Source organism: Somniosus microcephalus, chromosome 34 (assembly GCF_052327205.1).
Source record: "Somniosus microcephalus isolate GS21.2 chromosome 34, FLI_Smic_1.0, whole genome shotgun sequence".
NCBI lineage: Eukaryota > Metazoa > Chordata > Chondrichthyes > Squaliformes > Somniosidae > Somniosus > Somniosus microcephalus.
The window spans coordinates 16,748,226-16,765,975 of record NC_141020.1 but is presented as its reverse complement, the minus strand read 5'-3'; the positions used below and the strand labels follow the sequence as shown (position 1 = coordinate 16,765,975).

Genomic DNA, 17,750 nt, shown 5'->3' with positions numbered 1-17,750 from the left:
CCTTACAATTGAATCTTCTCCTTAGAACAGGGAAGATTGAGAGGAGATTTGATAGAGGTGTTCAAAATCATGAGGGGTCTGGACAGAGTAGAGAGAGAGAAACTGTTCCCATTGGCGGAAGGGTCGCGAACCAGAGGACACAGATTCAAGGTGATTGGCAGAAGAACCAAAGGCGACGTAAGAAAAAAACTTCTTTTACGCAGCGAGTGGTTAAGATCTGGAACGCACTGCCTGAAAGGGCGGTGGAGGCAGATTCAATGGCGGCTTTCAAAAGGGAATTCACAGAATCACAGAAACCCCACAGTGCAGATAGAGGCCATTTCGGCCCATCGAGCCTGCACCGACACATATCCCACCCGATTCCCGTAACCCCTACACATATCCCACCCTATTGCCGTAACCCCACGTATTTAATCCCCCTAACACTAAGGGTCAATTTATCATAGCCAAGCAACCTAACCCGCACATCTTTGGACTGTGGGAGGAAACCGGAGCACCCGGAGGAAACCCACGCAAACACGGGGAGAATGTGCAAACTCCACACAGACAGTCACCCGAGGCCGGATTTGAACCCGGGTCCCTGGCGGTGTGAGGCAACAGTGCTAACCACTATGCCACCGTGCTGTGGATAAGTACCTGAGGGGAAAAAAATGTCAGGGTTACGGGGAAAGGGTGGGAGAGTGGGACGAGCCGAGAGTCGAATGGCCTTCTTCCGTGCTGTAACCGTTCTATGATTCTATGACTGATTTCCCCCCCCCCCCAGGATTGTTGAGGTTAATCACAGCCCCCCCATCACTACCTCAGGTGAGTGCTGCTAATTCAGCACAGAGCAGAAATCAAACTTTCAGATGATCCTGGTTTTTCCAGCTCAGCAACTCACTGGGCAGTGGGTTTACCCGCCGAGCCACTGGACTGCCCAGGACTGCAGGAACCGTCAACGCGAGCTGTGGATCGAGATCTTTTATTTATTATTCTGACTCCAAATGATCAGAGAGAGATGTTAACATTGAACAGCACGCTCGCCGGTATCACGCGGACGTGTAGGTTCCCGACACACAGACAAACTTCCCATCGTATTCCGAAGTCGTCAGGCACTTGAGGAAGAAGTGTCCCAGGTCGTGCTTGGAGATGACTCGGCCGCCCTTTTCATTGACTGACACGGTGTAATTCCCGGTCAGAGGGTGCGCATCTGTGAGAGGAACGAAACAACGTTAAATAGACTGTACGCCATGTTAAATAGAACTTCGGGATAGGGAGGATACAAACAGGAATATCGTGAAAAGAGGGATATTATCAGAAGTATCGGGATAGAATCATAGAAATTTACAACGCAAAAAGGAGGCCATTCGACCCATCGTGTCTGTGCTGGCTGAGAAAGAGCTCTCCAGCCTAATCCCACTTTCCAGCTCTCGGTCCGGAGCCCTGTAGGTTACGGCACTTCAAGTGTATATCCAAGTACTTTTTAAATGTGCTGAGGGTTTCTGCCTCTACCACCCTTTCAGGCAGTGAGTTCCAGACCCCCACCACCCTCTGGGTGAAAAAAGTTCTCCTCAACTCCCCTCTAATCCTGCTACCAATTACTTTAAATCTATGCCCCCTGGTTATTGACCTCTCTGCTAAGGGAAATAGGTCCTTCCTATCCACTCTATCTAGGCCCCTCATAACTCTATACACCTCAATTAAGTCTCCCCTCAGCCTCCTCTGTTCTAAAGAAAACAACCCCAGCCTCTCCAATCTTTCCTCATAGCTAAAATAAGAACATAAGAAATAGGAGCAGGAGTAGATCATTTTAAAAGGGAGTTGGACAGGTACTTGAGAATGAGGGAGTGCAGCGAAGGTTCACCAGACTGGTTCCTGGGATGAGGGGGATTGTCCTATGAGGAGAGATTTAGACTGGGCCTATATTCTCTAGAGTTTAGAAGAATGAGAGGTGATTTCATTTGAAACATTCAAAATTCTTGCAGGGCTTGACAGGGTCGATGCAGGGAGGATGTTTCCCCTGGCTGGGGAGTCTAGAACCAGGGCTCACAGTCTCAGAATAAGGGGTCGGACATTTAGGACTGAGATGAGGAGGAATTTCTTCACTCAGAGGGTTGTGAATCTTTGGAATTCTCTACCCCAGAGGGCTGTGGAGGCTCAGTCGTTGAGTATATTTAAGACAGAGATCAGTCGCTGGGGAACTCCTTAACAGCACTGTGGGAGTACCTTCACAACACGGATTGCAGCAGTTCAAGAAGACAGCTCACCACCACCTTCTCAACGGCAATTAGGAAAGGGCAATAGCGACGCCCACATCCCATGAACGAATAAAGAAAAAATCTAATGTCAGCCACCAGTGGGCACCGGCGAGTAGGAGATTGGTTAACATAACAAGAAATAGGAGCAGAAGTCGGCCACACGGCCCCTCGAGCCTGCTCCGCCATTTAATGAGATCATGGCTGATCTTCGACCTCAACTCCACTTTCCTGCACTATCCCCATATCCCTTAATATTCAAAAATCTATCGATCTCTGTCTTGAATATACTCAAAGACTGAGCCTCCACAGCCCTCTGGGGTAGAGAATTCCAAAGATTCACCACCCTCTGAGTGAAGAAATTCCTCCTCATCTCAGTCCTAAATGGCTGACCCCTTATTCTGAGACTGTGACCCCTGGTTCTAGACTCCCCAGCCAGGGGAAACAACCTCCCTGCATCGACCCTGTCAAGGCCTGTAAGAATTTGGTATGTTTCAAATGAGATCACCTCTCATTCTTCTAAACTCTAGAGAATATAGGCCCAGTCTACTCAATCTGTCGTCACAGGACAATCCCCCCATCCCAGGAACCAGTCTGGTGAACCTTCGTTGCACTCCCTCTATGGCAAGTACAGGAAACTCTCTCTTAACCGGCAAAATTCAGGAGTAGGTTCAGGTAAGTTTTACTGTATATTAGTGGCCATGTAACCGGGGTTCCTGCACCTGTGGCCGTGCAACAGGGACTCCTGCACAAGTACCGTGTAACCGGGACTCCTGCACCTGTGGCCGTGTACGGGGCTCTCGTACCTTTTACTATACCTCTCTGTAATCCGGACTTTTTGATCAACCGGCACCGCGCCGGTCCCGTCGGTGCCGGATAAAAAAGAGTTTCCTGTATATCCTTCCTTAGGTAAGGAGACCAAAACTGTATACAATACTCCAGATGTGGTCTCAGCATGCCAGAGCGAATAATATTTCTCTCTCTACTCTATCAAAACCTCTCATCATCGGCATTATGCTTCTCTTAGGTGGGAAACCAGCTTAGATAGGAAACCCATTGCTTTGCGCCCAGCATGAATTCTAATCCCTATCCCACCTTAGTAAAGAAAGTCTAACCGTCAATGTGAGGTGGAAACACAGCCACATAGTCCAGCCCAGAGTTCTTCAGCACGTCATACATCCTCTGGTGGTCCTTGGTCACGTCCAGCAGCGGTGGGGGAATCTTGGCTTCCTCCCACAACAGGAAGGCTGTAGAAATGGAAATGTCACATCAACCGCCTCTCAACCTGCACCTCTCTTCTGTCTTTACCGTGCTTAATACGCTGCAAAGGACTGGTGAAGCCCCGCTCAACTGGATAAAGGCTCTGCCCGGTGTGGTCCTCCTTTGCCCGTCTGTGGAGCTCGCTCATTCTGCCACTTTGGCTATTTAAAGCGAGTCCAGTTGTGCGCTCCAATGTTGAATCGCCTAACCTCGATTGCAATGAGCAAACCCTCCCTCGATGGGTCTTCAGATATTTTACTGATAAGGACATAAGAAGAACATAAGAAATAGGAGCAGGAATCGGCCACTCGGTCCCTCGAGCCTGCTCCGCCATTCAATAAGATCATGGCTGATCTTGGGCTCAAAGCCACTTCCCCGCCCGCTCCCCATAATCCTTCACTCCCTTATCTTGCAAAAATCTGTCTATCTCCACCTTAAATGTATTTAATGACCCAGCCTCCAGGGCTCTCTGGGGCAGAGAATTCCACAGATTTACGACCCTCTGAGAGAAGAAATTCCTCCTCATCTCAGTTCTAAAAGGGCGACCCTTTATTCAGAAACTGTGCCCCCGAGTTCTAGATTTCCCCACGAGGGGAAACATCCTCTCTGCATCTACCTTGTCGAGCCCCCTCAGTATCTTATATGTTTCAATAAGATCACCTCTCATTCTTCTAAATTCCAATGAGTATAGGCCCAACCTGCTCAACCTTTCTTCATAAGTCAACCCCCTCATCTCTGGAATTAACCGAGTGAATCGTCTCTGAACTGCCTCCAATGCAAGTATATCCTTCCTTAAATAAGGCGACCAAAACTGTACGCAGTACTCCAGGTGTGGTCTCACCAATGCCCTGTACAGTTGTAGCAGGACTGCCCTGCTTTTATACTCCAACCCCCTTGCAATAAAGGCCAAAAACTGAGATGCAGATTTTTCTGGGTCCCCTTTGCCTCTTTAAGGCATTGGCTCATCATTTAATTCTACATTAAATAACTTTTTAACACTTGGTGCAACAGCCTGAGAAGTTAGACACGGAGGGACACCAGGGCAGGGAAAACTCCCAATTTATACATTTCAATATTCTGTAAAACACCATCAAATCGTCAAATGCTATCCATTTCAAAAATGAAACTTAAAGGGAATGAAGTGTCAGCTGTGGCTCAGTGGGCAGCGCTCGAGCCTACTGAGTCAGAAGGTTGTGGGTTCAAATCCCACTCCAGAGACTTGAGCACAAGGTGGACACTCCAGTGCAGTGCTGAGGGAGTGCTGCACTGTCGGAGGTGCCGTCTTTCGGATGAGATGTTAAACCGAGGCCCCGTCTGCTCTCTCAGGTTGGACGTAACAAAATCCCATGGCGCTATTTCGAAGACTTATCCCTGGGGCCAATATTTATCCCTCAATCAACATCTAAAACAGATTATCTGGTCATTATCACGGTGCTGTTTGTGGGATCTTGCTGTGCACAAATTGACTGCTGTGTTTCCTACATTACAACAGTGACTGCACTTCAAAATTGGCTTTAAAGCGCTTTGGGGCGTCCAGAAGCTGTGAAAGGCGCTGTATAAAATGCAAGTCTTTTTCTTCTTTCCAGCCTTAAACTTACTTGACATGCAGGCTACCACCTTCTTCACATTGTGGGTCTTCATTGCTTCGACAATGTTTCTGGTTCCCTCGGACATCATTGTAGTGGGGCCTGTTGGAGGCAGAAACAGAAAAAGGAGGCATCAAGCGGCGAGTTTTGACCGCGACGCTCCAAGTTCAAGGGTCGATTTCAGACTGTACACTCCCAGAAATCCAGGTGTGCGGGGGGCATGCAAAGCCAGTAGGCCTGAGCGCTAGGCCCAAAGGGGTGAGGAGTGAGCAGTCAGCGGTTCAATATCTAAAATCTGGCAGCCGCAAGTGGATCAGGTGGGTAGAATGGATAGCCTCAAAAGGTTTGGCGGAGGGTGATTTAGTGTGGGTGCCCCCAAAATCACATGAAAACCCCCTAAACTGTGTTTTAAAGCATCCAGAAAATTTCAGGCAAAGAAACAAAATGGCCGACGCACAACGGCAACAAGTCAGGGAGAGGGCGACAGGACTGTCCCCTTCAGAAATGTTGACACAAAGATTTACTCCCAAACCTGAGCTACCCACCCATTCAGCAGCAGGCCACTGTATTTCTGCAGGGATCCACAAAGAGAATTCCTGTTTTTCCTGGCCCCTCCCCCCCCGCAAAAAAACATATTCCAGGCCATTTCTGGAGCGGTCCCTTTAAGGATTGCTGGTGAGGGCACTCAGCCCATTTGCTCTGGACAATTGCAATCGGGGTCCGGCCACCGCCACTGGACCCCGATCGGCCTGTGCGAGCCGCCGCCCGCCTGTTTCAGGCAGGACTGCTGCCGGGCGCCTATTCAGATGAATCACACCAGGTGGGCATTTCAAGGGGGCCGCTGTTTCTTTGCCACCTTCAGCTGCCGAAACCAGGACGACCCCAAAATGTCGACACAGCATTTTACTATTAGAAACATAAGGCTGGATTTTGATACTGGAGACGTGTAGGAGGCGGGTCTACAACTTTCGGGGTTGTAGTCCCGCCTCCATTGAGTTGTGGCCAACCCACGCGATTTAGACTTGATTGACCTTGTTGAGCCCGCCCAGTGGGCTCAGCAGGCCAATTAAGGGCCACCCGGCAACAGGTGACGTCACAGACTGACATTTCATCTGTCAAGAGCTGTTGACAGATGAAATATCAGCGTTTGACAGCTCTTTGAAGCTGTCAATCACTGACAATCTGTACTCCAAGTTAATTCCTTCCACTCAGGATGATTTAGAGATCTCTCCAGAACAGAAAGCTGAATGCTGCAACTTTTGACAGCTCGCGGCCATTCTGCTTTCTGTGCCGGTGAGATGAGGGACTCCCGAGACCTGAAGGAAGGAAGGCTGTAAAGGTAAGTAAAGGTAAGTAAAACTTCTTTAAACACTTTACACACACCAAACACACTTACCTTTGCACTCATGTACCCATCACTCACCTGAACACCGGACATCTCGAACCCTTCAACCCGACGGCCCGCCTCGCTAACTTGGCGTGGTTTGGAGCCGTCGGGAATCCCACACTTCAGCAATAAAAATAGGGATTAGGCTAAAAACTGCCTGTTAACTACCTGTTAATTGGCACTAATCCCCTTCCCACCTCGGGGAGGCGGGTCCCAGCACTGGAAGGGTATCCGCCTCCTTTGAAACTGGCATGGAGGCGGGTTGGGGGCGGGATGGGTTCGTTCCCCCCGATTTGAGATTTTAACCCCCCACACGCCTCCAATCCCGCCTCCACGGCCCAATGAAAATCCTGCCCATAGGGTTTTGCTGTTTATATATAAACTCACCATATTCCGATATTCCTGCATTTTACCGAGCTAACACATAAATCTTAGTTGGCGCTTTATTCCCTTTACCCAGTGAGTGCCGAGAATGTGGAACTCGCTACCACAGAGAGTGGTTGAGGCGAATGGCAAAGATACCTTTAAGGGGCAGCTAATTAAACACATGAGGGGTAAAGGAATAGAAGGACATGCTGATGGGAGAAGGCCCGTGTTGAGCATGAACACCAATGAAGTGCTTTTTGAAGCGTAGTCACTGTTGTAATGTAGGAAACGCGGCAGCCAATATACGCACAGCAAGCTCCCGCAAACAGCAATGTGATGATGACACATGGACCCGATGGGCCGAATGGCCCGTTTCTGTGCTGTAAAAACTCGACGTAAAATACTGGCATTGAGAACGTGACCCAAAAACCGTGACACAGGAAGTAAGCTCAACATGGACAGGAAGCACACAGCATATACAAGACTTTTAACATACTAGTCCGTGGTGTTGTAGATGTGGGATCAAGACCAAGTGTTATCTTCAGGTGAAGCGGGTTAGAGGGTGAGGGAGAATTGGACCAGGGCACAGACGTGATTTGGTCCCTGTTTTATAAGCACAGATTCCGTGCTTATAGATTTCCACCTCTAGTGGCTAAAGTGTGTCAGCTGTGACTCAGTGGGTAGCACTCTCGCTTCTGAGTCAGAAGGTTGTGGGTTCAGGTCCCACTCCAGAGCACAAAAGTCTTCTCTGACACTCCAGTGCGGTGCTGAGGGAGTGCTGCACTGTCGGAGGTGCCGTCTTTCAGATGAGACGTTAAACCAAGGCCCCGTCTGCTCTCTCAGGTGGACGTAAAAGATCCCATGGTACTATTTTGAAGAGGAGCAGGGGAGCATTGGTGTCCTGGCCAATATTTATCCCTCAATCAACATCACTAAAACAGATTATCTGGTCATTATCACATTGCTGTTTGTGGGAGCTTGCTGTGCGCAGATTGGTTGCTGCGTTTCCTACATTACAACAGTGACTACACTTCAAAAAGTACTTCATTGGGTGTAAGTGCTTTGGGATGTCGTGGGGTCGTGAAAGACGCTATATAAAGACGCAAGTCTTTTTTTTTCTTATTACAGCGTGACAAGTTTGAATAGGCAGTTTGCAGTATAAATGTTGACATAGGAGTTTATAATGGAGAAAGCTGTGCGCAGATACCTAATATTTTTAATACATTATTAGACAGATAGATGGTAAATCCACCCAAGAAATTAATTAGTGGATGATTTATATGGATAATTAATTTACAGCACAGAAACAGGCCATTCGGCCCAACTGGTCCATGCCGGTGTTTATGCTCCACACCAGCCTCCTCCCACTTTACTTCATCTCACCCCATCAACGTAACCTTCTAGTCCTTTCTCCCTCATGTGTTTATCTAGCTTCCCCTTAAATGCATCGAGGCTCTTGGCCTCAAGCACTCCACGTGACACAAGTACCACATCGCTGCGCCACAGCCCGGCGGAGAGACTTACTCAGGTCGTTCCTGGTTCCCAGAATGATGATGACCCCGTCCTGACCTTTGACCGCCTTCTGGACAGCTTCCTTATTCAGGACGTCACCGACGACGACCTTTACCCCATGGTATTCGGCTGGCAGTCTGGCCGGGTCGCGGACCAGAACGGTGACCTCGTGACCTATGAGAAAACGGGAGCAGTCTTTGCACACATGAAATGGACAATGTGGAAACCACAGTGACTAATGATAACCCCAGCCTGAATACTCTCCCCACATTTTTCAAGCTATTAAGGGGAACTGATACGGTAGATAGAGAGAAACTATTTCTGCTGGTTGGGGAGTCTAGGACTAGGGGGTATAGTCTAAAAATTAGAGCCAGGCCTTTCAGGAGTGAAGTTAGGAAACACTTCTACACACAAAGGGTGGTAGAAGTTTGGAACTCTCTTCCGCAAACGGCTATTAATGCTGGGTCAATTGTTAATTTTAAATCGGAGATTGATAGATTTTTGTTAAGCAAAGGTGACGTAATAAAACTCACTACGCACTTGGTTTGAGTGTAAAGCAAGGCTTTAATCAACTTGTTTCAGAACACGGAGGTCTAGTTGTACTTCACTAGTTCCTGTCTTACAAAATGTCCCTGCCAAGCTGGGCCCATGCCCGAGTATTTATACTCCTTGGACGGCGCCATCAGCTGGCTGTCCAGCGTTATTTCACGAGTAGTTTCTTGATGAATGATGAGATTTATAACAAAAGGTATTAAGGGATATGGGGGCAAAGGCGGGTAGATGGAATTAGATCATAGATCAGCCATGAATGGCGGAACAGGCTCAAGGGGCTGAATGGCCTCCTCCTGTTCCTATTGGGTCCACGTCTGGCACGTTTTCCTCTCTTGGTATCTCGTAGCTGATGTTGCAGATTGTGATGAGGGACGATGTTACTCTACAATTTAACCCCGGGTTAACCATCTCTTTTCAACTGACGCTAATGGGGGGGTTCAGGTATCAGTCTCATTTTCACAAAAGCAAAAGACTGCGGATGCTGGAAATCTGAAATAAAAACAGAAAATGCAGGAAATACTCAGCAGGTCAGGCAGCATCTGTGGAGCGAGAAACAGAGTTAACGTTGCATCGACCTGAAACGTTAACTGTTGCATCGACCTGAAACGTTAACTCTGTTTCTCTCTCCACAGATGCTGCCTGACCTGCTGAGTATTTCCTGCATTTTCTGTTTTTGCATCAGTTTCATTAAACTGTGTTCTAACCCTTCTCGGTTCCCGGTTTTATCCCCACTTCTCCTGAAGGTGCAAGGTGTTGGAATCTGTACGTGGAAAATGGCTGTTAGTCTCAAAGCATTTGGCAGTGTGTTCGAGAAGTCAGCGGTGTTGCAGGGCAGTCAGCAGTGTCTCAGAGCAGTTAACAGTGTCTCAGAGCAGTTAACAGTGTCTTGGAGCAGTTAACAGTGTCTTGGAGCAGTTAACAGTGTCTTGGAGCAGTTGACAGTGTCTTGGAGCAGTTAACAGTGTCTTGGAGCAGTTAACAGTGTCTCAGAACAGTTGACAGTGTCTTGGAGCAGTTAACAGTGTCTTGGAACAGTTGACAGTGTCTTGGAGCAGTTAACAGTGTCTTGGAACAGTTGACAGTGTCTTGGAGCAGTTAACAGTGTCTCAGAACAGTTGACAGTGTCTTGGAGCAGTTAACAGTGTCTCAGAACAGTTAACAGTGTCTTGGAACCGTTAACAGTGTCTTGGAACAGTTGACAGTGTCTTGGAGCAGTTAACAGTGTCTCAGAACAGTTGACAGTGTCTTGGAGCAGTTAACAGTGTCTTAGAACCATTAACAGTGTCTTGGAACAGTTGACAGTGTCTTGGAGCAGTTAACAGTGTCTCAGAGCAGTTAACAGTGTCTTGGAGCAGTTAACAGTGTCTTGGAGCAGTTAACAGTGTCTTGGAACCGTTAACAGTGTCTTGGAACAGTTGACAGTGTCTTGGAGCAGTTGACAGTGTCTTAGAACCATTAACAGTGTCTTGGAACCGTTAACAGTGTCTTGGAACAGTTAACAGTGTCTTGGAACAGTTGACAATGTCTTGGAGCAGTTAACAGTGTCTCAGAACAGTTGAGTGTGTCTTGGAGCAGTTAACAGTGTCTCAGAACATTTGACAGTGTCTTGGAGTTAACAGTGTCTTGGAGCAGTTGACAGTGTCTCAGAACAGTTGACAGTGTCTTGGAACAGTTGACAGTGTCTTGGAACAGTTGACAGTGTCTTGGAGCAGTTAACAGTGTCTCAGAGCAGTTAACAGTGTCTTGGAACATTTGACAGTGTCTTGGAGCAGTTGACAGTGTCTTGGAACAGTTGACAGTGTGGAACAGTTGACAGTGTCTTGGAACATTTGACAGTGTCTTGGAGCAGTGAACAGTGTCTTGAAGCAGTTGACAGTGTCTTAGAGCAGTTAACAGTGTCTTGGAACAGTTGACAGTGTCTTGGAACATTTGACAGTGTCTTGGAGCAGTGAACAGTGTCTTGGAGCAGTGAACAGTGTCTTGGAGCAGTTGACAGTGTCTCGGAGCAGTTGACAGTGTCTTGGAACAGTTGAAAGTGTCTTGGAACAGTTGACAGTGTGGAACAGTTAACAGTGTCTTGGAACATTTGACAGTGTCTTGGAGCAGTGAACAGTGTCTTGGAGCAGTTGACAGTGTCTTGGAACAGTTGACAGTGTGGAACAGTTGACAGTGTCTTGGAACATTTGACAGTGTCTTGGAGCAGTGAACAGTGTCTTGGAGCAGTTGACAGTGTCTTAGAGCAGTTAACAGTGTCTTGGAGCAGTTGACAGTGTCTTGGAACAGTTGACAGTGTGGAACAGTTGACAGTGCCTCGGAATAGTTGACAGTGTGGAACAGTTGACAGTGTCTTGTAACAGTTGACAAGTGTCTTGGAACAGTTGACAGTGTCTTGGAACAGTTGACAGTGTCTCGGAGCAGTTGACAGTGTCTCGGAGCAGTTGGCAGTGTCTCGGAGCAGTTGACAGTGTCTCGGAGCAGTTGACAGTGTCTTGGAACATTTGACAGTGTCTTGGAACAGTTGACAGTGTCTTGGAGCAGTTGACAGTGTCTTGGAACATTTGACAGTGTCTTGGAACAGTTGACAGTGTCTCAGAGCAGTTGACTGTCTTAGAACAGTGAACAGTGTCTTGGAGCAGTTGACAGTGTCTTGGAGCAATTAAGTGTCTAACAAAAATGCTCGGATTGAGGGCAGGAATGTTTTCTGGGGGTGGTTTGACTGACTCGATTTGACTGTCTTCTGATGACAGGAGTACGAGGAATTTCTCCCACACTGATCTGTGACCTGTTAGTTGATAACCCCCCTCCCTCTCATGGGCAGACAGATAAGAAAGTGCAGCCAGAAGCCACTACACTTATCTGCTAATTGCATGCCGCCCCGGCAGCCGAGCCCAGTGGTGTTTGATCCACAGAGCAAGGCACCAACTAACGGCTGACAACACTCGTGAGAACGAGTCAGCAAAAACCCTCCCCAGCATGTGAGCGTGAGTCAGCAAACACTGGCTGCAAAGAACCAAACAATCCGGTGGAAGGTTCTTGCAGGTTTGCTCAAAGCAATAATCGCGAGGGATCCAGTCTTTTCAAGCTGCAGAAAAGAAAGAACTTGCATTTATATAGCACCTTTCACAACTTCAGGACGTCCCAAAGTGAATGTGTCAGCCGTGGCTCAGTGGGCAGCACCCTCGCCTCTGAGTCAGAAGGTCGTGGGTTCAAAGTCCCACTCCAGGGACTTGAGCACAAAAATCCAGGCTGACACTCCAGTGCAGTGCTGAGGGAGCGCCGCACTGTCGGAGGTGCCGTCTTTCAGATGAGACGTTAAACCGAGGCCCCGTCTGCCCCCTCAGGTGGGCATAAAAGATCCCACGGCACTATTTCAAAGAAGAGCAGGGGTGTTATCCCTGGCATCCTGGCCAATATTTAATCCCTCAATCAACATCACTGAAACATGATCTGGTCATTATCGCATTACTGTTTGTGGGAGCTTGCTGTGCGCAAATTGGCTGCTGCGTTTCCTACATTACAACAGTGACTACACTTCAAAAGTACTTCATTGGCTGTAAAGCGCTTTGGGACGTCCAGTGGTTGTGAAAGGCGCTATAGAAATGCAAGCCTTTCTTTCTTTCAAAGCACTTTACAGCCAATCAAGTGTGTTTTTGAAGTGTAGGAAGGAGCTGGTTGCTTGTTCCCTGTCTCTCTGTGTTGCAGGGTGGGGTGGGTAAAACATAGAAGATAGGAGCAGGAGGAGGCCATTCGGCCCCTCGAGCCTGCTCCGCCATTCGATGAGATCATGGCTGATCATCCAAACTCAGTACCCCGTACCTGCCTTCTCCCCATATCTCTTGATACCTTTAGCTCTAAGAAACATATCGAACTCCTTCTTGAATATATTTAAAGACTTGGCCTCAACCGCCTTCTGTGGTAGAGAATTCCACAGGTTCACCACTCTCTGGGTGAAGAAATTCTTCCTCATCTCAGTCCTAAATGACTTACCCCTTATCCTTAGACTGTGACCCCTGGTTCTGGACTCTCCGACCATCGGGAACATTCTACCTGCATCTAGTTTGTCCAGACCTGTCAGAATTTTATAAGTTTCGATGAGATCCCCTCTCATTCTTCTAAACTCCAGCGAGTATAAGCCCAACCGACCCAATCTCTCCTCATATGTCATTCCTGCCATCCCAGGGATCAGCCTTCTGAATCTTCGCTGAACTCCTTCCATGACAAGAACATCCTTCCTCAGATAAGGCGACCAAAACTGCACACTGTACTCAAGGTGTGGTCTCACCAAGGCCCTGTACAGCTGCAGCAGGACATCCTTGCTCCTGTACTCAAACCCTCTCGCTACGAAGGCCAACATACCATTTGCCTTCTTCACCGCCTGCTGGACCTGCATGCTTACCTTCAGCGACTGGTGCACAAGGACACCCAGGTCTCGTTGCGCTTCCCCTTCTCCCAATCTATTGCCATTCAGATAATAGTCTGCCTTTCTGTTTTTGACACCAAAGTGGATAACCTCGCATTTATCCACGTTATATTGCATCTGCCACGCTTCTGCCCAATCACCCAACCTGTCCAAATCATCCTGGAGTTTCTCGGCATCCTCCTCACAGCACACACGCCCACCCAGCTTTGTGTCGTCTGCAAACTTGGAGATATTACATCTAGTTCCCTCGTCTAGATCATTAATGTGTATTGTGAATATTCCGAAGAAGGGCAGGGGGAATTCTCCCCGGTGTCCTGGGGCCAATATTTATCCCTGGACCAACATCACAAGAAACAGATGATCTGGTCATCATCGCATTGCTGTGTGTGGGAGCTTGCTGTGCGCAAATTGGCTGCTGCGTTTCCTACACTACAACAGTGGCCACACTTCAAAAAGTACTTCATTGGCTGTAACGCGCCATGGGGCGTCCTGAGGCTATATAAATGCAAGTCATTACTTTTTTTTAACGTTAATAGAGGACATCCAGACCGCATGTAAAAACTACATGAAATGCTGGTGTAGGTTCAGTAAAGGCAGCACCTGCACCGAGAGAAGAACCGGCTCTTCGGCAACATATTGTACAGCTTCAAATTACATCTGGCACTTGGAATTGATACTTTAACCAGCGGCGGGAGGCTAAAAGCAAACCTACATGCAATATATCTGGGCAATTTAATAATTAACAGAGACTATTTGCAGCCTCCGCACCACGAACAGGCCCGTGCCCTTGGCTCGCTCGCTGGCTGATTCCTGTCGCAAATCATTGACCCTCACAGAGAATGAGACAGAGAGACGCGGCCGCTCGGCTATCAGAGCGAAATAAGCTCCCAGGCTGCGGCCGAGTGAAGCTGCTCTCACTGGTCAGTGTCTGGTCAGTTTCCCTGCTCTCACTGGTCAGTGTCTGGTCAGTTTCCCTGCTCTCACTGGTCATTGTCTGGTCAGTCTCACTTGTCAGTGTCTGGTGACTGGTCAGTTTCCCATCTCGCACTGGTCAGTATCACTGGTCAGTGTCTGGTCAGTTTCCCATCTCGCACTGGTCAGTATCACTGGTCAGTGTCTGGTCAGTTTCCCATCTCGCACTGGTCAGTGTCTGGTCAGTTCCCCTGCTGTCACTGGTCAGTCTCACTGGTCAGTGTCTGGTCAGTTCCCCTGCTGTCACTGGTCAGTTTCACTGGTCAGTGTCTGGTCAGTTTCCCTGCTCTCACTGGTCAGTGTCTGGTCAGTTTCCCTGCTCTCACTGGTCAGTCTCACTGGTCAGTGTCTGGTCAGTCTCACTGGTCAGTGTCTGGTCAGTTTCCCTGCTCTCACTGGTCAGTTTCACTGGTCAGTGTCTGGTCAGTCTCACTGGTCAGTGTCTGGTCAGTTTCCCTGCTCTCACTGGTCAGTTTCCCTGCTCTCACTGGTCAGTCTCACTGGTCAGTGTCCCTCGGGCTCCTGTAGTTTCTCACCTGCTGCGATTGCCTGCGGCAGGGTCGCGAGTCCCGTCATCCCGGTGGAGCCGAAGATCGCAACCTTTCTGCCCATGCTTGCGCCGGCTGTCTCTCTCTCTCGATGTCCCTCCGATCCGCCTGCTCTCTCTCCGAACTCTGCAACTTTCTCTTCGGCTTCCGGGTGAGACTCCGCCCAGCAGCCGCTCGGGTCCCGCCTCCCCCAGGGTGGGCTCTGATCCAGCCGCTCACAGGACCACGGCTTCCCTCTCTCATTCCCTCTCTCCCCCACCCTTCCCTTCCCTCTCTCCCCCACCCTCCCCTTCCCTCTCTCCCCCACCCTCCCCTTCCCTCTCTCCCCCCTCCCCTTCCCTCTCTCCCCTCCCCTCTCTCCCCCTCCCCTCCCCTCCCTCCCCTTCCCTCCCTCCCCTTCCCTCTCCCCCTCCCCTTCCCTCTCCCCCTCCCCTTCCCTCTCCCCCTCCCTCTCCTTCCCTCTCTCCCCTACCCTCCCCTTCCCTCTCTCCCCTACCCTCCCCTTCCCTCTCTCCCCTACCCTCCCCTTCCCTCTCTCCCCTCCCCTCCCTCCCCTTCCCTCTCCCTCCCTCCCCTTCCCCCTCTCTCCTACCCTCCACTTCCCTCCCATACCCTCCCATTCCCTTCCCTCTCCCCCACCCTCCCTCCCCTTCCCTCTCCCCCACCCTCCCTCCCCTTCCCTCTCCCCCACCCTCCCTCCCCTTCCCTCTCCCCCACCCTCGCTCCCCTTCCCTCTCCCCACCCTCCCCTTCCCTCTCTCCCCACCCTCCCCTTCCCTCTCCCCCCACCCTCCCCTTCCCTCTCCCCCCACCCTCCCCTTCCCTCTCCCCCCACCCTCCCCTTCCCTCTCCCCCCACCCTCCCCTTCCCTCTCCCCCCACCCTCCCCTTCCCTCTCCCCCCACCCTCCCCTTCCCTCTCCCCCCACCCTCCCCTTCCCTCTCCCCCCACCCTCCCCTTCCCTCTCTCCCCACCCTCCCCTTCCCTCTCCCCCCACCCTCCCCTTCCCTCTCCCCCCACCCTCCCCTTCCCTCTCCCCCCACCCTCCCCTTCCCTCTCCCCCCCCACCCTCCCCTTCCCTCTCCCCCCCCACCCTCCCCTTCCCTCTCCCCCCACCCTCCCCTTCCCTCTCCCCCCACCCTCCCCTTCCCTCTCCCCCCACCCTCCCCTTCCCTCTCCCCCCACCCTCCCCTTCCCTCTCCCCCCACCCTCCCTTCCCTCTCCCCCCACCCTCCCCTTCCCTCTCCCCCCACCCTCCCCTTCCCTCTCCCCCCACCCTCCCCTTCCCTCTCCCCCCACCCTCCCCTTCCCTCTCCCCCCACCCTCCCCTTCCCTCTCCCCCCACCCTCCCCTTCCCTCTCCCCCCACCCTCCCCTTCCCTCTCCCCCCACCCTCCCCTTCCCTCTCCCCCCACCCTCCCCTTCCCTCTCCCCCCACCCTCCCCTTCCCTCTCCCCCCACCCTCCCCTTCCCTCTCCCCCCACCCTCCCCTTCCCTCTCTCCCCTCCCCTCCCCTTCCCTCTCTCCCCTCCCCTCCCCTTCCCTCTCTCCCCTCCCCTCCCCTTCCCTCTCTCCCCTCCCCTCCCCTTCCCTCTCTCCCCTCCCCTCCCCTTCCCTCTCTCCCCTCCCCTCCCCTTCCCTCTCTCCCCTCCCCTCCCCTTCCCTCTCTCCCCTCCCCTCCCCTTCCCTCTCTCCCCTCCCCTCCCCTTCCCTCTCTCCCCTCCCCTCCCCTCCCCTTCCCTCTCTCCCCTCCCCTCCCCTCCCCTTCCCTCCCCTTCCCTCTCTCCCCTCCCCTTCCCTCTCTCCCCCTCCCCTTCCCTCTCTCCCCCTCCCCTTCCCTCTCCCCACCCTCCCCTTCCCTCTCTCCCCCTCCCCTTCCCTCTCTCCCCCTCCCCTTCCCTCTCCCCACCCTCCCCTTCCCTCTCCCCACCCTCCCCTTCCCTCTCCCCACCCTCCCCTTCCCTCTCCCCACCCTCCCCTTCCCTCTCCCCACCCTCCCCTTCCCTCTCCCCACCCTCCCCTCCCCTCTCTCCCCTCCCCTCCCCTTCCCTCTCTCTCCTCCCCTCCCCTTCCCTCTCTCTCCTACCCTTCCCTCTCCCCCTCCCTTCCCTTCCCTCTCTCTCCTACCCTCCCCTTCCCTCTCTCCCCTCCCCTTCCCTCTCTCTCCTAGCCTTCTCTTCCCTCTCTCCTTCCCTCAGCTGGAGTATTGTGTCCAATTCTGGGCACCTACTTTAGGAAGGATGCCTTGGAGAGAGTGCGGAGGAGATTTACTAGAATGATTCCAGGGATGAGGGACTTCGGTTATGTGGAGAATTTGGAGAAGCTGGGGTCGTTCTTCTTAGAGCAGAGAAGGTTAAGAGGAGATTTAATAGAGGTGTTCAAAATTACAATGGTTTTGATAGGATTCTGAGATGTCTTGACAGGGTAGATGCCGAGAGGTTGTTTCCCCTGGCTGGAGAATCTAGAACTAGGGGGCAGAGTCTCAGGATTAGGGGTCGGCCATTTCAGACTGAGATGAGGAGGAATTTCTTCACTCAGAGGGTTGTGAATCTTTGGAATTCTCTACCCCAGGGAGCTCAGTCTTTGATTATATTCAAGACTGCGATCGATAGATTTTTGGACTCTAGGGGGATCAAGGGATATGGAGATCAGGCAGGAAAGTGGAGGTGAGGTCGATGCTCAGCCATGACCATATTGAATGGCGGAGCAGGCTCGAGGGGCCGAATGGCTGACTCCTGCTCCTAATTCTTATGTTCTTGTTGTTATAGAGTAAATGAGGAGAAACTGTTTCCAGTGGCAGAAGGGTCGGTAACCAGAGGACACAGTTTCAACGTGATTGGCAAAAGAACCAGACATGAGGAAACTTTTTTTTACACACAGCGAAAGAAAGACAGACTTGCATTTCTATAGCGCCTT

General features: G+C 51.0%; 1 protein-coding gene across 1 annotated transcript; it reads right to left on the bottom strand.

Moving 5' to 3' along the window:
- Positions 1 to 945: 945 nt before the first annotated feature.
- Positions 946 to 14,982, bottom strand: blvrb (biliverdin reductase B). The gene is made up of 5 exons (XM_085973468.1): positions 14,826 to 14,982; positions 8,358 to 8,519; positions 5,093 to 5,182; positions 3,350 to 3,481; positions 946 to 1,189 (listed from the first exon to the last, which is right to left on the bottom strand). Exons 1-5 carry the CDS (start codon positions 14,899 to 14,901, stop codon positions 1,029 to 1,031), a joined length of 621 nt encoding a protein of 206 aa, XP_085829594.1. The 5' UTR covers positions 14,902 to 14,982; the 3' UTR covers positions 946 to 1,028.
- Positions 14,983 to 17,750: the final 2,768 nt, after the last annotated feature.

What these genes read in the sequence shown, in the direction of transcription:
- blvrb (XM_085973468.1), bottom strand. Translation starts at nt 14,901, where the DNA reads ATGGGCAGAAAGGTTGCGATCTTCGGCTCCACCGGGATGACGGGACTC. An exon ending in GGGAACCAGGAACGACCTGA is followed by an intron (nt 5,183 to 8,357) that starts GTAAGTCTCTCC and finishes TGCCTCCAACAG; the next exon opens with GCCCCACTACAATGATGTCC. An exon ending in GTTTCCACCTCACATTGACG is followed by an intron (nt 1,190 to 3,349) that starts GTTAGACTTTCT and finishes TTCCTCTCACAG; the next exon opens with ATGCGCACCCTCTGACCGGG.